We start from the raw sequence: 26,110 nt of genomic DNA, 5'->3' as shown, positions 1-26,110 counted from the left end.
TCTGTCACTAAATACCACACAAGTGGTGTATTTGGTATCTCTCTCCCCAAAATCCAGGTGCAAAATATTGCTTCTTTAACATGATCACAGCCCTCTCACCACCAGCAACACACAAGGAAAGAGATGGGTCTGATAGTCAGTGATGGCTTTTTGTCCTGGGATTGTTTAGTGATCTATGGATAGCAAGTTTGTGTTATTTGATTTGTTTTGGTTTTGGTTTTTGCTCATGTGTTTTATTTAAAAAAAAAAAAAATTAAGCATTGTTTATTTAGTTATTTAATTAATTAGAAGAATTCTTTTTTTTTTTTTTCAGGTCATTGGTTAGTGGTTTGCAAAAACAATTTACATAGGAGAAATTTCTGGAGAATTTTTCTGGATGGAAAATTGTGACCTATATTTGTTTATTTGTGCTGTAAGAAGTAACAGCATTACAATTCTACTAAAACTCCTAACATTATTTAACACTAGTAGTTTTCCTGCAGTGTTCCACTTTATCTCACAAAGTAAAACTTATGCAGTGTGATTTTATATATCTCTTATATTTTTGTTTTTGTTTTGTTAATACTTCTACCCAAATAAATGGTTTAACACCGTTAGTGTCAGTATATCCCAGTGCTGTGTTACTGTCTGTCTCTATATATCTTGCAGAACATCCATCCATCTGTCTGTCCATCTACCTGTATGTGTTATCTCCTTATATGGTTGTGTATGTGTGTGTGATTAATGGTTGATAGTTAGATTGATAATCTAGGCTCTATACCCCAGTAGGAGGGAGGGGGACCTATCATCTCTCAGCAGATCACTGTCATTAAGATATGTTACAGATAATATTTAACACCCACAGTACTATTTGCTGTTTAGATGTCACAAGTGCTGAACTTTATGATGCTAACAAAAATAGAAAGTCTAATCTATTTCGATCAAATATGTTGCTAGTCAATGCAAGTATTGGACAGTCATTGGAATGAAAGGGTTAAATATAAAGCGCTATTCGCCTCCCCCCTTTTATCTTAAAATGTCCTGGCTCTTAACTTAAATGAGATTAAAATTCTCTGCATGTAAAAAGCTTGGAAAAAAAAACACAAATGTACCGTTAGTGTATTGTCGCGTTTTTCAGATAATTCATTAATTCTCATTATTTTTATGTCGTGTTTTTTAGATAATGAATAGCTTAGCATTATTTTCGTTGCCAGTTAAAACATGTTGGATTACTAATATTATTATTTTTGTTTATTAAGATTTACTGCAGGGATTTTTCCCATCTATTTTTTTTTCTCAAATTACACTGGGTTTAACCCTGGATTTACCTGATAATACCGGATAACAACAATGTAGGTATCATTCGGATATGCTAAATGGCTTATGTTAAATGTGTTGTGTGTTAAACGAAAAAAAAAACTATATATTTTAAAAAGTTACAAGTGATCCCTCTGTGTTATACGTTAATTATGCATTAATTTGACTTTTTTTTTTGTGAATATAAATTAAGTAGCATTGCATTAAAAAAAAAATTGCAAAGTAAAATATACGAATACAATATACGATTATTTTAAATACTGTATGCTAGGTCAGGGTAACGATTTTTAATTTTGCCAAATAAATATGTATGCATGTAGGAGGGGAACAGAGAGAGAATGAGGGGGAAATGGTTTGGTAAATTTTCGAAAAGAAAAAAAACCCCACATAAACAAATATTTTTAACGTGCCTGAATAATAGTTCCAGTCACAGTTTAAAATGCGGTCTAAATTCTTCGTTTTGTTTTTAAAATCAATGTACATAAAATAATTAAATATATCAGACTGCATTGTCCTGTCGAATTGCCACACCGTTATGACAGTGAGCGGGGTTCTCTAAATGGACAAATGACGCCAAAAGATTGTCAGGCAGGCAATATCATTCTGTGTTGTTGCTACGGAATGTTATATTTCTATTTTATATTATATTATTATATGACATGTCACTGTATTAAATATCAGCGCTATGAGGATACAACGTAGACATGTGACGCTAATTGTTAGAACATGACGCAAACTGTCAATGCCTATAACGTAGCTTCACAGAAAGCGTCTCCAATAGGAAACCATTTGCTATTTCTACATTCTATAAAAGAGGTTCATTGAAAGCAATTTAACGAGGATGTCGCTGTGCTTGGCTAACAGGTAATGGAATGGTGTAGCCTGTAACTCCATATTGCATGCACCTTTACAGACTTCAAGTTTAACTTACAGCCGTATTCTGTGGAACTGAGGAATTGCGAGTACTCACATCGAATTAGACTTCTGTATTCTTCCTGTACACGTGCTGGGTCTCCAGTGGTTTATAGCTGAGAAAAGACACCTTCTGTTTCTATAAAATGGCCAATTAACTACCTACTAATTCACTTATTCAGTTATAGACATGAACACACACACATATTCAGTATATATATATATATATATATAAATGAAATATATGGAGCACTCACTCACACTTCTCAAAAATGTCGTGCTGTGAGTGCTCTCTGTATTACATTTTAGATATATATATATTAACGCGGGATTGCACCCATGCACATTACAAATTGTTGTCTACGTTGGAGGCGTGCCAAGCAGCATATACAATATATATATACACACACACACACACATATATTTTATATATGTGTATGTGTTTGTGCTATATCTAAATATATACGTGTGGGTGTATATACATATGTTTTTTAATAAACTCATTATATATACATAACATATAAACTGCATATGTATAGTACATTAGTAGTATCGTGGACATGCTAATATTAACATCGACAGAACCCTAGTAATTAGTATATATGTGATCTCCAGACAATATTTTGAAGGTTAACTATAATTGCACACATTATATGCTGTGAAGAGTTGTTTTGATCTAAACACAATCCCTGTTGCTCCTTTTGCATATAACAAGTTAATCCCTTGAGTGCCAGGTGGGTGAGCCACAAATAAAGCACTAAAAGAACATTCACATATTTTAGGCATGGAATGGCAAATACTTTACATAGAAGAGGGATGGATAACCTTGGTAGTACAGATGTTTGTAAAATACATTTCCCAGGATGCTCAGACAACTTTAAGCTGTTGTCGGAATAGAGCACATACAGATAAACACACACACACACACACACACACTCAAACAGACACAATAACACAAAACACATTTAGCAGACACACTAACACGCAAACACACACACACACACACACACACACTCAAACAGATACAATAACACAAAACACTTAAAACAGACACACTAACACGCAAACACACACACAATCAAACAGACACAATAACACAGAACACATTTAAACAGACACACTAACACGCAAACACACACACACACACAGTGTTGCTATGGGGATCGTCATTACTTTTTCCCTTATCTTGATTTTGTTCCATTAGCATGGAGATAAGATGATGTATATAAACTATAGCTCTACAACTTGCTAATTGAGTCAGTTGCGGGTTGCCAGAGGCATCCAATAAATTACTAGGCATTGCATGGATGTTATATCATGACATGGAGTCTGTTCATAGACCAGGCATCAGCTATAAATCTGAGCTGGGTGTCTCTGCACACTTTGTCTTCTTCACATTAACTGTCATCGATAAATCTCTACTTATTTTCTTTTAGCACAAGTGACCCCAATCCTCCCCAGAAAAAAAAATATATGATTTATTGCTGAATCCAGTTGTGTACATTATCGATAAATCAAATATATCACTGGGTAATATGTATATCTTAATTTAAAAGACGATCAACGATAGAGATAGATAGATAGATAGATAGATAGTGTGTCTCTGTGATATTTTAGGCATTCTCTATGCAGTGTTTGCACTTAGTGACAGATTTATACTACACTAAACATAGTAAATGAGTGATAGTTTATAAAGTCTTCCCAATCCTGGCTATTCCCCAGTGTGTACTGTATTTCTAAGAGGGAGGTCATTTATAGGATCCTCCGGCAGTGAAAAGGTTAATCCAGAGGTAAAATGCCTCCCAAAATTGTCAAGTCGAACATAAAAGAATATTCCAATCTTATTGAAGAAATGTTTTTTAATTGGATAATGTTGGCCTATATTATTCCCATGTCAGCACCCCAGAGTTATTAGTGAATAAAAATAATGTGTGTGTGTTAACCTATTCACTGCTGACTGTCCTTGCAGGCCACCATTGCAAAGCAATCCTTTGTGACACCACTGTGGCAGTGAAGGGGTTATTGGCCATGGTCCGCTATAAACAGTTAAGTGAAAGTTACAATCAATAAAGGCTCTGCGCCGCAGCTGTACCCAGTGCTTGTGGTGGGACTGTTGCAGGGTACGAGGCCTGGATATGGAAGCTGCTAGTTTATTGATGACCGGACCAGAGCATCACTGTAGACATGGAGATCTTGACATTCACCTGCATCCAGACGGAAGAGGCGCTAGAGGAGTAGGAAACAGGAGCCCTATTCAGAATCCAAGGATAGTGTGCACTGTGATAATACAGACTACTGCCTCAGTCTCCAGAGGAGGTGGCTCTAACTTTCCCTATACAGGCTTTCATTAATTAAGCTGCCAACCCATACTGGGTAAAGGACATTGCATCCATCAGAATACTCTATTTTTTACAAGATAAAGCAGCAGCTGTGCAAAGCTCTGGGTTTGATTATTTTATATATATATTATTTTTTTTTCTTGTCTGCTCAATTTATAGAAGGGGAAAATTATCTAAGACCTGCAAGGCTTGGTGGTTGGTCTAGAGATATTGGTGTAAGAAATCGTGTGCTGGGTTTATAGGGTAAGATGGAAAAGGAGACAGGACTGCATGCTGTGATGGGAACAGTATAAATAATCCCTGGCTACTGGTGTCTGATCCAAGATCCAAGCTCTGCTCTGAAGACAAGTGAATGTTTTCCCCCTGTGACTCGAGAAGTAAGTACACCTTCCAAGAGAATCCTGCAAGGGTATGTGGAACGTTCAATTGTACCTCCATCTAACAGCATCTTATTAAACCTAGGGTCCCTTTATTGTCAACTAACAGGATCCCAACCCTATGGCTGAAGTTGATGGGAGATTCAGGAAGACTTGTATTATGTGTTTACTAAAGTCATGTGAATGCACACTTATTGAACATGTGATAATATCTTACAGTTTGAACCGGTTCAGGTTCGATTGGTCCAATACACAGCCCACAGGTGAAACACTGCACAGTATAGTCTTTAGCTTACTGATACATTTAATAATAATTATCGTGTCACCAACTTCAGTGTAGTTATTTATAACCAAATTCTAGTCTCTAATTTTGAAAAAAAAAAAAAAATACGTAGAACAAATAATTTAGGGAAACATGGAATGAATGATTTGCAGGTTGGAAAAAGTCCCTTCCTCATGTCAGTTAGCTGTATGGGTGTACATAAGGTGTATTTATGGGCTGTATGAATACATACGTTTGTATTACACACATTAAGTATTTGGTTCCAGAAAACATAAATTATACGTATTATTATATTTTGTATGTATAATAATAATAATAATAATAATAATTATAGCGTATGTCCAAATAACATGTAGGTTTATTTAGTTTAAGATAGCTTAAGTCCAAATTTAAGCCTTGTCATTTGGGGTTTATTATTGAATAGTGCATTGAGATGAGTTGAATTATTTAATCTTTAAATACTAGTGTTTTAAAACATATATAGAAACATTTCCCAGCCACGCTGGATGAATTATTCCATCATTACAATGTTGTTCCTAATTTTACAAATCGGTTCTTAACGCTCTATTTATTAAACAGACCGCAAGATTTCTCTGCAGATTGCTACCAGACAGTAATTTATGTCCCTCATTTAATATGTTCAATTTTCTGCTACGCCGGTCTCAACATATCTCTGTCTCTATGCATTTATGCTTTTCTGTAAAATAATAGGCTGTTATTCTCATTAATAGTGATATGTGTAATTAATTTTATTTATATCAAATTAACATACACACATTTACATGCATTACCTTCTTTAATAATGCATTACTTAATGCATGATCATTTCAAATACCCATAAAATGATTTCATTCAGTCCAACCAATCTTCTATTAAGTTGCCACGGTTTGTGTGCTGTATTGATCAAATAGTAATTTGTGATGATTTGAGAACCGAATTGTAAAATTTAGGCCAATACAGCCGAGTTAGGAAAACATATCCAAGTCTAGAGCATCTGAATTTTCCTCCCAAATTCGATAATAAAAAAAACAAACATAAAAATATGTTTCATTACATAATGTATTTTAATAAAAGCCCCATTTAACCAGAGCGAAATGTTGACTCCATAAAAATCGTAATTGATAAAGTGATAGCAGATTATATATACTCAGGTATCAATATTGGATTCTATTTTTATTTACTCATTTTTTTCTATTTTTTTTATTGGCCCATTCGTCGCCAGAGACATGAAATGGTCCAGTTCTGGAGCCTGTCCCATTTATTGTACTGAGACTGAGTGTATGCTTGGCAGAGAGATGGGGGCTGGGGAGACTCCCTGGGAACCTGACACTAAAGGGTTAAGCAGCAAACTCTGACTGTCTGCAGCTTTGTACAACTATCTGACCTTGCCATTTGCCCTGGGAGTTTTTTTGGGAGATGTGTCTCCAGTTTGATACATACCATGGAGAACTGGACCTATATAGTCAGACACAAACCTTGTAAGATTTCACTAGCATGCCCCTACATTGTCACCAGCTAAGTGCATGTTGTGTCTGTACATGATACACAGTCACTTATAACTATATTGATAATAAGTATCAGGATGTTAAGGCATTCAGGGCAAAGATCAGTAGAACATATAATGCTATGGTTGATGTCTGATACACTGGGTGCAAAAACTGGGGAGTTGATTGGGAAAAAGTGAAGATTGTAACAAATAAGTCACCTGATCTGCTGATATGAGGATTAAGTGATGGTTAAACACTATATATACTATGTATGTGCAGGAAATTTAGTCATTGCTTAGAATCTCATTACTGCAGAATAATAAACAAATCCTGATTTTTTTTTCCAGCAATGCATGCTAATAGGGAGCAGGCACAGTGCTGTCCACTGGAGGTGGGACTGGCCTACTTACACTGAGAGCTTTTAATGACATTCACACCAAGAAAACATCTCTAATATACCAGAATGAGATATTTTTCCACCTCAGGTATTTAGGGTATTTTAGTGAACAAATACAGTTTGAGTGAGCTGACCACAATTTGGGACAATGTATAATAAATAGCATACACTATTATTATTATTATTATTATTATTATTATTATTATTATTATTATATTACAACGTAAAATGCATTGTTTAGTGACTTGACTAGAAAGAGGGGGGGGGGCGAGAGAGAGAAGGAGAGGGATAGAGCAGAGACAGATAGTGGTAACAGACCTATTTACTAAAGTCAGAATTCAAAGGGAATTTCAATGTTAAGTCCAGAGTAGCTGAACTAAAGGAATCACAGATTTTTTCCAGTTGAACTATTTTGAAATTTCCTTTGAATTTCCTTTGATCACCTTAGTACATATATCTGATAGTATACCTTATATATTGGGTGTCAGGCTGAGCTCACACCCTGACAAATCCCTACAGTGATCCTGATATGTATGAAATAGGAGGAGCTTAAAGGGTTAAACAGAGCTCTCCTTCCCTAAGTGCACTATTTGAGGTAATAGGGCTGGAAAGGGAGCCCAGGGTTTCCTGCCCTGGGTGTTCATTTTAGAATAAAAGCAACAGGAAAAAATAACAAAGTCACAAAGGTGGGTGTTGACGTTTCCAAACAGGGATAAATGACATGCCCTTTAACCCCTCCTGGGCCACAGAGCTGGGCGGCTGATGGGAATGGCCTGGGAATAAATCTCGAATTGAATAACAAGCCCTGTTACATGAATGGGCAGAGGCACGCATGCTATTAGGGGCTTATTTACTAAACAACGACTTGTCATGCATTGACTGCCAATTTCTGAGCCACAATGCAGCCAAGTTCGAAAAGGTCTCTCTGGATTTTAGTGAAATGGAAACCGAATTAAAGAACCGAACTAAACACGTAGAACTAACAACTGATGTGAGGTAAAAGGTATCTACGGTTTTCCAACTTGCCATTTTGTTGGCCTGTATTTTGCAATAAAACTTTCAAAAGTTGGTGATTCAAATAAAGTTTGTGTTAACTTCTTAACTACTGAAAACTCTTGCAGGTCCTTGTACTGCGTGTGGATAGATAGACACAGACAGACACACAAGCAAAAATCAATATGTGAACCTATCTCTGTCTCAGATATATGCAAAGCAAAGATATACGTTTAACAGACTGGTATACAAAGGCTTAAAATACAACCAGTTCCTACAGAACGCATTGACTTTATAAAACGCTAGATTTATTTGCGTTTTAACTCATTCACCTTACTTTCATGCCGATAAATGAATCATCTATATAAACCAGTCTACAGGCTGCAATTAAGGCCCAATAAATCCAATGAGTAAACATCCTTAATTAGATCTGTCTGTCTGTCTGTCTGAGACACACAGACAGACAGACAGACAGTCAGATAGATAGATAGGTAGATAGATAGATAGATAGATAGATAGATAGATAGATAGATAGATAGATAGATAGATAGATAGATAGATAGATAGATAGATAGATAGATCAGCGCTGCGGAATCTGTTGGCGCTTTATAAATACCAGTAAAAAATAAAATAAAATAGATAGAATCGCACTGCTCTTTTTAATCCTCTGACGACACTGAAAAGTAAGTAACCCTATCCAAACCATGCTAATTGGATAATATTGGAGAAGCTATGCCATGCTTAGTGCCCTTACAGTCACATAGAGCCCAGGCTTGATAGCCACACTCCATGTAATGTAATGTTAACCCAGTCGATGCTGTCGATCACAAGCAAGCATTTTCATTCGACAGGTTAATTACCGTTCGGTATACGGAGCAGGTATCAGTCAGGGCGCACAGGGTGTGAGAGTCCTCAATAATGGACCATTTCATCAGGTAATGTGAGGAGTATGGGATCTCAGCCTCTAATCCTCTCTTAATAAAATGCTGGACTATTCTAGATCAAATCCCACACAATGTCCCCAAGTAATATTAGACATTTCATATATTGTTCCAGTGAATGCTCAGCGATAGATAGATAGATAGATAGATAGATAGATAGATAGATAGATAGAAAATATAGACAGATAAGCGTTTGTGTGTATTTGCATATGTGTTTATATCTGTGTAAATGTTTCTGTGTGTGTGTATGTATGTACATGTGAATATATGTGTTTGTATGTATGTATATATGTGTGCATGTATGTGTGCGGATGTGTTTATCTATGTATGTATATGTGTGTTTGGAGGTATGTGTATATGTATGTATGTCTGTGTGTAGAGGTGTCGTGCCGAGCTCCGGACATCCTCTGAGTGACGTTCGGTGTATTTTCCAGTTCGCACTCGCTGTGATTGACAGGGGTCTATTTAAATCTCCCATACAGCAGAACGTGCAGACACATCAGGCTGCTCCAGGAGGCGGGAGCTCCAGCTCTGACACTGTCCCAGAGACAGAGAGTGACATCAGCCGGCTAGTGGCTGCAGGAGGGAGCCTGGGGACACTGGGATCAGGAAAGAGAGGGACTCACTCAGGGAGCTGAGCTGGTGCTGACTGTCTGCTTTCAGAGTCAAGGACAGGGGGACAGGGACCTCACTGGCTGCAGGACTGTTAACTATTTGAGTCCCAGACTAGATACCCCCAGACAGTTAGATTGTGTGTCCTTGGCTGGTAGTGTGTGTCCCCTGGATGGGGTGGAAGAGGGGGAGCCGGTAAGAGGTGCTGCTATTTTGGCTCCTTTATGGAAGAGTGCAGCCCTCTGTCCCCCAAAGCCAATGCTTTCAGTATCGCCTCTCTGATTTCAGCCCCAGAAGCAGTGGACACAGAGGGACCCAGCGCTGCCCTGGACAAGTTCTGCAGGCTCGACTCTCACCCCATGAGAATGCACTTCAGTGCAGTCACCAGGGATATGGAGGGTAAGTGTCCCTGTCACTAATTACAGTTTCCAACACCTTGATCACGTGGCTCAAAAAGTTTATTAAATAACTTATAAAGTGACATCGAGTGCCTGTGTAACTCTCCAAGCAGTATTATTACCATGTGAGGCACCAGCACATCCCCTGTGTGGTTCCCTTGCAAATGCCAGGCCCAATAGTCCTTAGAATAAGCCCAGCTGTTCATGGTTACACCCCTTAAAGAGCCATTGTCCTCATGGCACCTTCCCCTGGATCCCAACCAAAATATTCAATGAAGTCACATCAGCTCCTATTGGTGTAAAGCATGGAGAAATATGGGAGCACATTGCAATCGCACTACTGGCCCCAGAGAAGAGATGTAGAGGACAGCTATCATGGATACCTATGGGTCTAAGCCATGGAGAGATATAGGTCAAACAGCATCCCCCTATTTGTGTAAGTCATGGAGATACAAAGAGAAGTGCTACCACCCACGCCCTCATTATTGGGGTAATCCATGTAGATGTAAAGTGCTAAAACACCCCCTCAGACATTGATGGAGTTAGCAGTCGCCCATTAATATAAACCATGGACAAGTGATATATAGTATAGTATGCAGACCCTCATTGCACATTATATATAATATATATCATATTATGCCATATATACTAGTTATTACCTGACCAATTAACCTGAAAGCCTAAATAAGTGTAATCAGTGGAAATGTAAAATAAAGTAGCAAGGAGTGAAAATAATATGTCTGAAATGACACATAAAATGAATATTAGCTGTTACACCATAAAAATAAAGAAATGTTATTGCTAGGGGTTGTTTTCGCTAATGATGAAAAAAATAACAGTTTTTCTATCACGCTTTTAGGAGCCAGTACTGATACAATAGCAAATACTTATTAACAAATGTCACAAGAATTGCACGAGAATGTGCAATTTATTACTCGAATTAGAGCGAATGTTTTTTTTTTGTTTGTTTTTGGTTTTTTTTTACAAATATGTCATAACACGGATACATAAATTGTGTGCAATATTAAAGCGAAGGATTTTGTTTTCGGCGTACATACACTATGTTTAGTCTGAATAAAGAGTACGCGATCTACTGTGTTGAATATGTTGTAAAACATGTATTAACTCTTTATGTGATAGAATATTTTAGCTCGTCCATTCTGGTATTCGGAGGGTTCGGGGTAAAAAGTAAATAATAGTTCTATTTATAAAAACAAACTGCAATGGGGTTCTATTAAGAATGCATTGGGGGAAAGGTATTTAGAAATAAATTCATGGAAAAATGCACCAACGTTCTATTTAGAATGCACTGCAAATGATATTTTTATTTTAACAGAGAATATGGCCGAAACACGTTCATCCATTTATTTTGAAATTGTATATTAAATAAATAGTCAATATTTGTTAATGTTTAAAATAATGCTAAATAAATAAAAAAAAAAACACAATCGCAATTTTAAACAGTTCTAAAATAATTCAGAATATAATTATTTTATAACAAAGAACGTATCTTACACAGAGTAAATATTTTGAAAGATGAGTTTTATTGAAATCTATTGAATGACAGTGGTAAGTGTTGTTTTTAGATATGCTATATAGATATAGTACAGAGCAAAGAAACATACACCTGAACACGAACCATTCCACAACATACTCAATAAATACAAGCAGTAGTTAACCCTTTTAGACCCAGATATGAGCTCTTTTTTTGGAAGTTAAAGAATTACTGAGCACTTTTTTTTACCTCTGGTTTTCTAAACCTACCTATAGACCATTCCTGTAGCCTTCTCAATTCCAATCAGTTTACCCCAGTCATTATCAGCAACAGGTCACCTGAGTCAAATATACAGGGTCCAGAGCTTGGCAGGGGGCAGCAAGGCATGCAGTGGCACCTCTCATGGTATAAGCTCTGCCTGGCAATGAGTGGCATGCACTGGGCAGAAGACAAGGGGTGTGCCACCCCATTGGTGCCTAATGTTTGCATTTTAGCTAAATAAAAAAAAAAATACTCTGTTTGTTTTGTTGTGGATTGAGATCCCCACCAGTGTGTGTGTGTCTATTGTTTAAACAATAGGAAGGGGAGGGCAGAGGCACAGAGAGAGGAGGGGGAATGCTTAGGTTCACGCCTTATATAACTGCAGAGAAAAGTGGGTGTCATGAGGAGGAAACTCTGTTAAGAAGAGGCACTTCTGTGTCAATCATCCCATTAGGGTCCCACAGGCGAGGAAAAGGCACCATACCTGCAGGTCCCACACTTTGCTTATCTAAATAGAAACAGGAACCGGTTTTTTTGGCAGGAGGGTGGCCCTGCCTGTCTGTGCAAGAAAGGAGATAAGACTCACACACACTGCACTCTAGCTTTGGGCTTTTCCTCACAACAAGGCTGCAGGATCTGTGTCTGGGACGGCACACTCTGGGCCATAAAACCCTGATTTGAGCACAGAGAGGAAAGGAACATTTCTGACAAGGAGCGGTGCATGCTGCTGCAGAGGAATGCTGCCCCCATCCCAGCTCCCAGCTCAGGCCAGTGAATCAGGAGAGCAGGCGGCGACCTCCCCTCTGTAACTCACAGCAAGCTCAGCCAAGGGACAGCTCAAAGCAGGGGGGCTTCTCCTGGTACCCCCACATCCAGAGTTGCTATAGAGTGAAAGGGTGGGCTCTGAGGAGCTGCTCAAAGTGTTGGATATCACAGAGGAAGATTGCATTAAATCAAATTCTGTTTTCTCCTTTGTTTTTGTTCTTTTTTTGTTCTTTTATTTTTTTTATTTTTTGGAATGATTTCAGCCATTTCCAGCCCTTGGCTCACCCAGCTGTCCCATTTTTGCGATGTTGCAGCTTTCACGGCCAACAGTTTAAGTAGCCTGAATGCCTCGGGGGGCTACCACCTCTCTCCGTCCCCCGGGGATCCCTACAGCCAGCACGAACCCCACTACGAGCCCTGCTCGGCCGCCCAGCACTCCTACAGCTTCGGCCCCGGTTCCAGCCATGCCTGCCCGGAGCCCGAGAGCGGAGCCTCCTCCTCCAGCTGCTCCTCCACCCCGGGCAGCGGCAGCGCCAACCAGGGCAGCAGCGCCAACCAGGGCAGCAGCTCCAGGGCCCCGGTGAAGAAGAACCCCAAGGTGGCCAACATCAGCGTGCAGCTGGAGATGAAGGCTCTCTGGGACGAGTTCAACCAGCTGGGCACCGAGATGATCGTCACCAAGGCTGGGAGGTAGGAGCTCTGTCTGTCTGTCTGACATTGGGTGTAAAGCGCCATCTTTATGCAGAGAAATAATCACTGATTTCATATCTCTACATATAATGCCCTAGCAACCTGCTGCTCCAACTGCACACATCAGACCCAGAGCTCCATTTATCACACAAAGCTCCCCTGATAACACACACAGTTCCACTGATCACACAGAGCTCCCCTGATAACACATACAGCTCCCCTGATCACTCACAGCTCCCCTGATCACACACACAGTTCCCCTGATCAGCTCCACTGATCACACTGGGCTCCCCTGATGATACAATGATACAAAGAAACTCCTGAATACACAGAGCTCCCCTAATCACACAAATCCCTCCTGATCACACCGAGGCCACCTTATCACATAAAAGCCCCCTGGTCATACATACAGTTTCCTGGTCATAGGTCATACACACAGTCCCCAGGTCATACCTTATTCTCTTGTGATTACTGGCCTCAGTACACAGATCAACCCTTCTAAATACATCTTATCCTATATTATTTATTAGACCCTACTGCCCACAGACTAGCCTCAAATAACCTAATAGTTGTGAACAAACACCATTCCCTTATCACGCACTGATTTGCCAGATCACACATAGGTATTGCCAATCACACTCGGCCAGTCTCTAATTTCACTCCATTCCTATACAACAAATGTTGCAAAAGCAAAAAAAATATAAAAAAAAAAATCTGATTGTGTCTGACCCACAGACTGTCCTGGGCCAGGGTGAGGGGGATACTGGGAAGTATCCAGCCCAAAGACATGCAGGGGTGGCAGCTGGGATTGGAAAACATGACCATTTTAAGAAAGATGATTTCATACTTGGAATATTTCTTGCTTTAATTGTATTAATTCACATACAGGATGGGAAGAGACATCTGAATATAGCATAGTAAGCTGTTTTATGGTCTAAGATTCATCTTCATGTAGGACAAATTGCAACAGCTGCTTGTCTCCAAAATACTCCTATCAATTTATGTAAAAAAAAAAAAAAAAGGAGGAGTGAGTGGGGAATGGAACTAAATAACTGTATACATGTAATTTAATTAGGGTGCATTAACACACATTTCAGTCTACGCTTTGTTTTCCAGTCACATTACAGCATAAACAGTTGTGACATATTATAGTATTAAGTGTTAAAGGCTATTTTAGAAGCAGATACGAAGTCAAAACGTTGATCCAGAGATCTGCCTTTCCTAATACCTTCCCCTTTATTTTATGTAAACCCTTTACAATGCAGAGTCAGCCCAGATCCCAACCGAGACTCCCAGCACAAAACCCACTAGGATTATCGCCGAGATTTCTTCAATGCACAGGGCTGAGCTAGGTGTGTGACTGCTGAATGCTGGAGTATGATGGGGACAGGCTAATCTGCTGATAACCCATTAACAAATCAACACAATGCACAGCTAGCCCTGCTCTGTGCAATCTGCTAAACTAACACTGCCACACTGACAACAATTCATAATCATAATGATAACACTAAAATAATAATATCAAATGTGTGTATTTAACTAGAAATTTAAAAAGAAATGCTAAAAGATAGGTACACTGGTCATAATTTAAAATTGAACACACAACACACATTTTTTGCACATCAAAACCTATGCACAAACGTCAGCGTGTTATTAAATAGACTTGATGTGAACATATAATATTAACATCAGTAGAATATGGCAACACATACATAGGTAAACATAAATATACAACATATGTGAAGTGGGAAAAAACACACTAGGTGCTATGCTACATACATATTTAACAAGTCACCTCTGTTTGTCTTGCATGTGTTGTTGGTTTTTATCTATCTATCTATCTATCTATGTACGTACGGTGTGTTTATAAATTGCTTTATTAGAGGCAAAACATTTAAATAAGTGACTCATGCAATTTTTTTTTTTTAAAAAGATCAATAACTGTTATAAAATGCGAGTTTGCAATGGAATAGAATTAGAAGAATGTGTATTTATTAAATGTGTAAACATTGCATGCATCAAAAAGGTTTTTGAGTTTGAATTGTTTTTGGATGTGTGTTTGAGAGGCCTCCAGCCTTTTTAGTCTACAGCTAGAATATTACTATAGGCCTACAATGTGGAATTAATTTACAATTTACACTTTTTACTGAAGAATGAAAATAATAAAACTCAAAAGGCCTGTTTTACTGAACTGAAAGTTTAATAGAATCTGTTGTTTCCAAAGACTTTCAATAATATTTAAACATTATAGCCAATACATTGTCACTGATATATTATACCTATAACATATAATCTTTAGAATTTAAATACAAGTATGTTCTTACTATATTATTGTAGAAAGGATTAATTCAATTTTAGAGTAATTAATTAATTTAAGCAGTAATTGATTTCAATTTACAATGTGTATAATGTATTCATTAAACTATTATTATATTTATTATATTAAATCACTTTCCCAGCATATTTAAATCTTACCAGCATATCTGTCTGTGCTCTTAATAGGACCTTGCTTCCTAACTGAATGTTCCAATTCGAATCACTAGGTTTTAGAATTGTAAATAAAGCACAATATGTGTCTTTTAGCTCCTCAGATGTCAGAGCCGTTTTGGAGAGTCAGTGACCCTATTCAAAAAGGCCTGCTCTCCCATCACGTGTAATAAATGGCTATCTGTATATATATATTAATAAATAGTATAATGCATTTTCCCAGTTTATCCTAACTGCTGTTACAGACTTACTTTCAGCCCCCGGCCCAGGTCAATGGTTCCTTGATAAAACCAATACCCCCACTCTAGCACTGACAAAGTCTTTTAGGAGCGGTTTTCTGCCTGCTCTATGTATTTGTGTGATCTGTTTGCTCCCATTCCCCCAGTTAAAGCCCAGAGTCAATATTATTTCAAGTTACTGAATCCAATTACTTCACATCAGGTGATTGAACAGGATGAACCTTTTACTCCACAGGGGGCAATGAATGATAGAGACAAATAATTGTATAAAGAAAATCTACAAAGTGTGTGTGTGTGTGTATACATGATAAATGTATGCACTCTGTATTAGTGTATTGTACTAGTATTATTGCCTGAATTATATATTTCTATGATAATATAGTATACGTCTGTTGGATGGCATGTGTATGGCTGTACAGGCAGGTTTTGGTGCCTGTGATAAAACATAAATCACAATGCACAAACACATAAACACAATCTGTGTTAGTCAGTTCCACATCATTAAGTGTCTGTCCTGTGGCCTCTACTTCGTTAATGGAAATGTATGTTAGAACAGAATGTATAAGGGGGTTTATTCACTAACCAGCCAAGCACTGTAGGTTTAAAATTAATTTAATGTTTACACCAGGATAAGGGGGAAGTTGTTTTGTTTATCTTTCAAATGTGACTGTTTTAGACTAAATTTGGCGAGTTATTTGTCAACTCGTCGCAGCTTATTTAGTTGAAAATAAACCCCAAAAGTTTGATGAACTGAAACATTTAAACATTTAGAAGGCAGCATAAAATAAAAGTCATATCACTGGCGACAGAAAGTGCAGGTAGTGGTTATTGATGATTTACAGCGAATTAAAGGAACAGTAAATGGAAAAGTATTTGAAAAAAATAAAAAATATCGAATTAAAATTATATTTGTCCTGATAATATCCTCACATATTTGTAAGGTAAGATTAATTTTGAGATCCATAACTGGTGAGATTGCATTTTGTAGCTGGGGTTTATTTGCTAAATGAACCGAATTAAATTCCTAATTACAAAATTTAGGCTGTGCCTAGAGCTGAGTTTGGGAAATGTTTCCAGATCGGCTATTTTAAACCCCCAGTTTTGAAATGACATTTTTACAATTCGTTCTGTTAAATATCTCGAATGTTAAAAATGCATTTAAATATATTCAGTCTAAATTTGCAATAAAAGCAATATTTATCAATATTCCATCACTTTGCTGTCAGCATTCTACTCGTTTCGGTTAATTTGAGATTCGCAGTGTTTTAATTGAATTGTTTTCTGACAATGTAACGCAAAGCTTAATGGAAAAGAAAAGAAAATCTATATTTATAAATTAAATTGTTCTCTTTTTATCTTTTTGAGTTTTGAAATAGAAAACAAAAATGAAATTACTGTCGACCATATAAAACAGTAAACCGTAGCAAAATATCAGTAATAAGTATTATTATTATTATTATTATTATTATTATTATTATATTGTATTGACAAATGGTCACTATATAATTGTTTGAGTTTTCTAAAACTTTTTTAAATTTAAAAATACCAATAGTAAAAATACCTAATTATTCCCTGAGTCCCTTATATTGATTTATTTTCTGTAAAATATTTCACAGTCCATTATGCATATTTAATAATATATCCATGCTATATATTCATTTGTTTTAAATCTAAATAAATAGGTCAACTAATATCTAATATCAGAGCCTGTTTAGATGCATCACACTGTGCCCTTTATGTATTGGGTTTATATAGCAGGTATCAGGCCAGATCATTTTCTGTTGAATCCTTTTTTTCCATTGTGGAGAAATTAAACAGTGTATCATATGAAAAAAAGCCATTTAATTATTCACACAAGAACTGGGTCAATATCGAGGCCATCTCCATTTAAAGTCTGCTTAACCCTTTTTTTTCAGTAAGTCCAGAGGGACTGGAAAATAGATCAGCCTGAGTGGACCCAAGACATTGTTTGTGGACAGTGTTAAAGGAATTTAAGAAATTACATCTTGTTACTTTCAGACCCCACTGAAACTTGTTTAAGGAGTAAATTAGTTAAAAGCACTTTTCAGAAATTGAACTCAGCAGGAAAATGAGTGCCTTGCGCTCTGTTTGAGCTGTCCTTCTCTGCATTGTTCCAATGACAATACAAGCACCTCTCTGCAATCCATAACACCCACACCTCACTCATAATTTAACCTGGATAAAGAGAATCTGCCAAGCTAAAGTGGTTGCACATTCTTGCTGGGGTTGCTCTCTGTTAATTATCTGGTCAGCATTTCAGGAATACAATAGTCTGACCCCTTGGACCATGCCATAGAAATACACACAAACACTGGAGAGATGTTTCCTTTTATGCTAGTGTTAGCTAACCTTGACACTTCATTTGTTTGAGGACTACATTTCCCATGATGCCCAGCAATACCGAATAAAACGTGCCACAATACAAAACACACATAATTAAAGGAAGTATTTGGTTGAAAATCTACAGGGATCTATTTTTTGTTGTTCATTTGTTCCACAGGAAAAAAATAACAATAAAGCATTATAAAAATAACATGGAAGCTACTAATATAACTAAGAACATAAAAGATCAAAGACTGAAAATAAACTCACTCCAGGGTTTTAGAGGAAACAAACACAATACAAAGTAATAATAATAAAAAAAAAAAATTATAAAATGAATCGGTATTTAAATCAGAATATGAAATGTAGAATGTGTACAGCGCCGTAGAACGAGTTGGCGATGTATAAACTAAACAATCCTCTAATAATAGCGAAATATATATTTATTACTTAGACAATAACATTTCTGTTAAGGAAAACAAAACAAAAGCTCATTGGGGTTCATAAAAAATATAATAAAACAAATAAAATAAAACCAACAACAAAAACAAAATAGGAATCAGTGCATAGAAAGCCCGACTGCAACAACATTCGGTCTAAATCCACCGAGCAGTGGGAGTAGCCGAGTTATAGTTATATTATAGTGTATACAGCAGCTCTTTCCGCCTTAGTTTTAAAATTCGCTTTACAGTTTACAGCAGTCAGTGAATAGACCCGATTTATTTGTATTAACCAGTCGAAATGTTTCCTCATAACTTGTAACATCAATATCACAATAATCGTGCAAAAAAAAAACTCTTCATTTACAGTATTTAAACTAGAAACATTTCAGACAACATGACTACAGCATAATTTAAATATTAAAAAAGAAATGAAAAAAAATATTAATATATATATATATATATATAGAGAGAGAGAGAGATATGAATTACATTGTATGTATGTAATGTGTTGATTGCTCTTAGTGATACCCAATAACTGTTCTATGTGTGGCTGTCTAGTCCTGTGACCCAATCGTGCTGTAGGGTAATGTCCCTTGTCGTCAATGTTCTCATCAGTCTGTTTTTGTGTCTCTTCTACCAGGCGCATGTTTCCCACCTTCCAGGTTAAGATATTTGGGATGGACCCCATGGCTGATTATATGTTATTAATGGATTTTGTACCAGTGGACGATAAACGCTATCGGTAAGTAAAATAAACCCTGGGAACTAAAATAAAGGCCACTTCACACTGACTACATATCCAATCCTTCAGCATCCCTTATAACCGAGAATCTGTCTAGTGGGGCTTGCAGGGTAACCCAATACATCACTGCATGTGTATCCATCAAGCAGGGACTAGAATAAATAGTCCAGGATAGGAGACCTAAAGCTGGACTTGTTACTGAGGCTCTAGAACTGGGCTAGTGTTAAACACATATACCAAGTGTAGATTAATCACTTTCATTTAATCCTATCTTTTCTTTCCTTGTATATGTCTGTAATTAGATAATCATGTTTCCTTACAGAGTTTTTTTTTCTAAACACTTCAGCTCTGCTCCATAAAAATGATTAAAATGCATGTTCCTGGGGATGGAAGGAATGTGGATTCTTTAGTGTATAATATATCTTACAATCTGCCATACCAATATTATTCATTCCTCTCCTTTTTACCCCAAGCAATGTGGGTATAGAAATATATAATATATGAGTGTGAGTGTGTTGATACACGCACACACACACACACACACATACACACATACACACATACACACACATTCACACACTCACACTTATATAATAATATATCAATATATATATATTTGTTCTATACAATACATAACATGTATATTATGTATTTTAATCTGTCTATATATATAGTTATCTATGTACATAGTTATCTATGCAGCTTTATAGGAATATTTTTATATACGCACCACATTAAAAAAAATCTACAATATGTTTAATGACTATGAAATACAAGTTAGCAATTGATTAGATAAATATGCAGATTCATGATGTTGTTTATGTATTTGTAGTTACATACTTTTATTATAAAACGAATCGGCGTCGTTCAAAAAGAGTTACCTCTGTTTTTTTTCTTTTTTGAAGCCTTAATTTATTTAGTTCAATAGTTGTGTTTATAGGTAAACAGACTAATGTTAATTTGTTCCTTGCTGTAAAAAGAAGTATTATGGTGTTCTAGTGTTTACAAAATGTATTAAAATAAAGCCTCCCATTTATGAAGCAGGCTTTAGTACAGGTTTAGGACAAACCATTGGAGTTGTAAACAGTTCTTCAATTTGGCTGAGTTAGGAATTCTCCCCTTACTCGGCTATGTCGTTTTAATTGGATAGATCACTTGTTAAGTCAAATCAATCAGTGTTTAATGAATAGATCCCAACATATTTTGCATAAATAATAATAATAATAATAATAATAATAATAATAATATTTTCCCTGTACCTCTGTGTGATTAAGTCACTGGGGTGATTTGACAACCAGCGCTGCAGAATATGTTCGCTCTATATAAATTATTGTAATTATTGAATTACAAAATTATCAAGTTGGGAGAAATATCGAATTTAAGTGCTCTGAGGCATTCCCCAGGTTTTTATGTTCGAATATCAGTTTTCAAGTGGTTCTGAACAATTCACTATTAGTTTTTTATTGAATTGACCCTATGTATATGCCTATTCTAGACAAGTGAGTATTCCTGGTGTATGTAAATATTTAAAATGCATGATTGTAAAGGGCAAAGAATATTAACCGGCTGTTTATTCAGATGAGTTGATGCAAAATGAAAAGGGAGTTTATTAGTAAATATACGTTACAATACATAAAGCATATGGACAGAAAGATTATATGTTAATTGGGTCAAAATAAAGCTAATGTAACCCCTAAAGTGCTGTTGAGGCTTTTGAGAGAGAGGTCAAACCACAGGAACTTCCTAGATAGATAGAAGAAAAAAAGTCTGAAAATGGAACATCTTTATTGAATTCTGTATAACATGTGGATTCAATGAAACACTTCTTGTTATTAAATGTTCCATTCGGCCCCAGACAAGACTTATGGCAGAGGGCACCAGCTCCTGTGTACAGCCTGCTGATTGGAATTAATTCGATCTATATAGACACACTGACACAAGTTAAAAACATCTAGTTCAAGCCAATTGATAATAGTCCTGAGAACCTTTGCACTGCAAGAATGACAGGAACTGGGGATTTTAAAACATACCCAAATAAAACAAGCATTGCTAATTCATTTTAATTATTTTATTACGAAAATTAGGTGAGGTTACTCCAAAAACATGGCGTCTCCAAACTGCTAGGAACGATAGGGTGAAGGCCAATTGCATATACATTTATTATTATCTGTACATGCTTCAGGTTATATTACATTTATATTATTACTATTATTTATGGGGATCGACAGTAATCTATGGATTTCTTAAATAATATGTTAAAACAATAACGTGAGCTTCTTCTCCTGATAAATTATTTATGTATTTAATATTATTATTAATATTATTATTATGAATATTATTATTGATCCTAATGCATGCTGTTTTTTTTCTGGAATAAATATATGAAACCATTAACTTGTGCAACTTGTCTTGATAAATACATTATAATTATTATCCCTGATGATTGTGTTTTGAAATTAGTGTATATAAGCAGTACATTGTGCTAGCACTCAGTATTAGCAGCTATGCCACACAGTATAAACCAATAGATCTCCCTTTCTCTCCTTGTAGTTATGCCTTCCATAGTTCCTCGTGGTTGGTGGCAGGCAAGGCTGACCCTGCCACGCCGGGGAGGGTCCATTACCACCCAGACTCCCCTGCTAAGGGGGGGCAGTGGATGAAGCAAATTGTGTCCTTTGACAAACTGAAACTGACCAACAACCTGCTGGACGACAATGGACATGTGAGTATTACATGGGTCACCAAGCCAGCCTCTGCACCCCAATAGATAGAGCAAACTGATAATAGATTTGAACATGGGGGTGAGGGGTGAATCTGCATATTAACCCAGGCAATAAAAACAACGTATAAATGTTGCCTTAACCATTAGAAAAAAAACAAAAAAACATATTTTATGTTTTAGGTACATGTCTAAACATTATAAATGCTAAGATGCATTGAAGAATTTCTGCCTGGCATTATTACAATGACAAAATAATCTTGCATTATTTTCTTCTTTCAGGAATAATCATAGAATTAAATATTAGCGTTTTACCCTTCATCAGAAATCTGTTAGATCTTTGGATGTTTGATATTACTGAGAGAATAGTTTTATATGTAAATAAAACAGTAATTCCTCTCATAGAATATAGTATTATGTAAACAGAATGCAGATAACCTTTGACCTTGTCTAACTGAATAGGCTGCAGCTAGCAGAAAGGGAAGTATTTAGGCCACTGAAAATCTAGTTTTTGTTTTTTCTAGATCATACTAAATTCCATGCACAGATACCAGCCACGTTTCCATGTGGTATATGTGGATCCCAGAAAGGACAGCGAAAAATATGCAGAAGAAAATTTTAAAACATTTGTATTTGAAGAGACTCGCTTCACTGCAGTAACTGCATATCAGAATCACAGAGTAAGTATTTCTGGAGTGTATTACTGAGACAAAATAATTCCAATACATCATTTATCTTACCTTTCTCAATGATGGATGATGGTCTGGAAAAGAAAAAGAAAAAAAAATCACTTTAATTCAGAGCAGCCATCAGAGCTGGGAGTATAGGAGTTTGTGTAGCCATGAGAAAGAATATTTGGTTTACAAATAAATAGGCTTTTCCTTTTCACTGTTCGGATTTTCCTGTGATCAATAGACATGTCAGATTCGTTTAAGAAAGCTAATTCATTAAGAATGCAGAGCAAGTATAAAAATCTAAATTCTGCACAGATAGCCCAGGATACTGTTACAAAACAAACACAGTCTTTATTTAACCCATTAAAAAGACAAAGAAAGAAATGCGTTTAACACATTCGATTCTGGGGAACAGAAAATTAAAGTCAATCTTCTTGTATTGTTTTGAACGCTAGTTAAATAACTAGTTGGGAAAACAAATAAAGAAAACTGTTAACCTAGTCAGTCCTAGTTTTGTTCGTGATCAGTCTATTTTAATTTTTAATTCAATTTTTACAAAAAAGTTAATTTTATTTTAAAGGTACATTTCCCGTATTCACATAGTAAAATAATTATTGTAAAATATGTCAGTTCGTTGGTAGTAATAATAAAAAAAATAATAATACTCACACAGGCAGAAATGATCTATTAATCCTACATTATGTGAAATGTTAAGAATTGCAATCAGAACTTAACCCTTTAAGCTGAATTGAGAGTGTGTGCCTGATGGAGCTACCTAGTTCCAAGGTGTCCCTTTGGCTGTGTAACCAGAGAGGTCTAGTTCTCAATGTAAAGGTGTTCTGATGGGCCATTCTGAACATTCCAGTATTCCTGTATAGATATCACTGTAAGCAATTAGCACAATAAATCTTTATGCTGTAATTAAAATAGAAGGGTGTATCAAGCTTACACCCCTCACTGGTTATGTGAGCCCAGCCATAGCACCCATATGTAAATGGATGTTGCCATTACTTGTTAAAAGCTGGTGGTTTATATCCATGTTTCCTATGCAGGCCTATGGGTGAATAAACTAGAGATACATTTATCTCAGATAATAAAATCTAGCGCTAGGTTTAGACATGTCAGCACATCAGATAGTAGACATTGTTGACTTCTGTCCATCTGCTAGCTAGATCATTTGCATTGCTAGTCCAGGAAGCTGATAGAAGAGGAAGGGTTTGCTAGTGATGGACAACAGAAGCTCAACATTTGCAATTTCAAGTTAGCTTAAAAAAAGTGAACCCCAGAGGGATTCCATTCCCTATGCAAACCCAACACTCACTCTACTGCTTCCCCACTGCGAAATGTCAATCAAACAGTGTTTGTACAAATCTGCTTTTCTGTTTACCTAGATGTGCCAAGCCTGATGCAGGATCTCCTGAGAAAGGAAATGCCCATCACTGGCCTATTCCCAACAGGGCATACCTTTAAACAAAACATTTGGCTAAAAGAACCGTCTTTACCTAGAGAGGACAGAATCTCCTAACCGGGCAGATTGCTTTGCAGTAGAATGCACTTATTATATTGGGAATACTATTTTAGATTGATGAGATTAATTATAACATGTTCGTGATCTATTACTTAGGAATGTGATGTTGGCTTGTATTGAGGCTCATTCACTGAACATCGAATTGTAATGATTTAAAAACGAAATGAAAAATGTAATCCATAACAACGTTTGCAGCTTGGCTGTTTTGTCATATATCTGAAAATAATTCAGTTGTTTAGTGAAATGACACCTTTTAAACAGTGACAACTGTGACATGTCTTTCCATGTGCTACCGATGAAAGTGACACACGAGAAAAAAGCAAACTTATCGCAACTTTATGTTTAGTAAATCTCCCCTACTTGTGGAAGGAGATTTTAGTTCTGCGTTAGTGATCAGAATCATCAGAATAATTGTAATCGTAATCACGGACGTAAGACCTTGATGGGAAAAAAAATAAGAAAATAAAAAAGCCAGAAAAAACAAACCCACACACATAAAACGAAGAACAAACAAAAACAAGAATCAAACTACTATGTTCATTCATCCACAGTGACAGCTGTTTCATTCACAGCAGCACACATTAATTGGAATATAATGTAATAGATATAAGGAGGGCCAGGCAGGACTAGTCAGGCTGTACAGAGAATCTAAGCCCCGTGTGTGACCTGGGCAGGTATCTAGGTGACTTGTAGCAGTAAAACTGGTTTATTTCCTGAGGCAGGAGATCCCATCACACGTTGTGTACACAGTCCATGATGCAGGCAGTATGTGCAGCCCTAGCACAGAGATTCCTGCACAGGGCTGGCTGGCTGGCAGGGCCCTGCTGACGGTTACAGACAGCTGCTTTCACTCTCCCCCTCTCCTGCTTCTTTGCACTCTCTCTTGCTATCTCCCCTCTCTCTGCCTGCCCCTTCTTTCCCTGTTTCTTCCTCATATCTCTGCCATTCTATTTCCCCCCTCTCTCTCACCCCTTCTCCCCCTACCCCACATCTTGCCTCTCTGCTACTCTCCCTGCCTTCTATCTCTCGCTCTCCGTGCATCTCTCCCTTTCCTAGCCGCACGACGTGCCTCCCCATTCCCTGCCTCTTTACCCCTCTCTTTCCATTTCCTTGCCTCTCTCTCCCTCTCTCCCCACTCCCTGCCTCTTTACACCTCTCTCCCCCTTTACCAGCCTCTTTACACCTCTCTCCCCTTTACCAGCTTATCTCCCCCTTTCTCTGCCTCTCTCCCCCCACTCCCTGCCATTCTCCCCCTTTCTCTGCCTCTCGCCCCACTCCCTGCCTTTCTACACCTATCTTCCCCTTTATCAGTTTGTCTCCCCTCTCCCTGCCCCTCACTTTCTCCCCCTTTCTCTGCCTCTCTCTCCCCACTCCCTGCCTCTCTCACCCCACTCCCTGCCATTCTCCCCCTTTCTCTGCCTCTCGCCCCACTCCCTGCCTTTCTACACCTATCTTCACCTTTACCAGCTTATCTCCCCTCTCCCTACCTCTCACTCTCTCCCCCTTTCCCTGCCTCTCTCCCCCTTTCCCTGCCTCTCTCCCCTCTCCCTGCTTTATATCACTTTGACCTCTAAGTCTGAAACTGTCACCGAAAAGAGCTTAAAGTTTGTTTTTCAACCCATTCCGGAAATTCACATTCACAATCACACACTTTATCCCCGGATTTAGTTCAGTATAGAACATTTCACT

The 26,110-nt window shown here is 37.2% G+C and overlaps 1 protein-coding gene across 4 annotated transcripts in view; it reads left to right on the top strand.

Moving 5' to 3' along the window:
• The first annotated feature begins 4,707 nt into the window (after nt 1-4,707).
• TBX1 (T-box transcription factor 1) overlaps nt 4,708-26,110 on the top strand; it is a 33,904-nt gene continuing 12,501 nt past the window's right edge. The window contains exons 1-6 of one of the 4 annotated variants that reach the window (XM_063454445.1): nt 4,708-4,924; nt 9,926-10,036; nt 12,820-13,246; nt 19,399-19,500; nt 22,051-22,222; nt 22,744-22,899. In XM_063454445.1, coding sequence (XP_063310515.1) covers nt 4,900-4,924; nt 9,926-10,036; nt 12,820-13,246; nt 19,399-19,500; nt 22,051-22,222; nt 22,744-22,899 — 993 coding nt within the window. In that variant the 5' untranslated portion in view covers nt 4,708-4,899. The other 3 variants (XM_063454448.1, XM_063454446.1, XM_063454444.1) reach the window with 3 other exon arrangements.

This window comes from Pelobates fuscus, chromosome 5 (genome assembly GCF_036172605.1).
Source record: "Pelobates fuscus isolate aPelFus1 chromosome 5, aPelFus1.pri, whole genome shotgun sequence".
Classification (NCBI taxonomy): Eukaryota; Metazoa; Chordata; class Amphibia; order Anura; family Pelobatidae; genus Pelobates; species Pelobates fuscus.
Note: the sequence above shows the minus strand (reverse complement) of the source record. Positions and strands in the feature narration are given on the sequence as shown.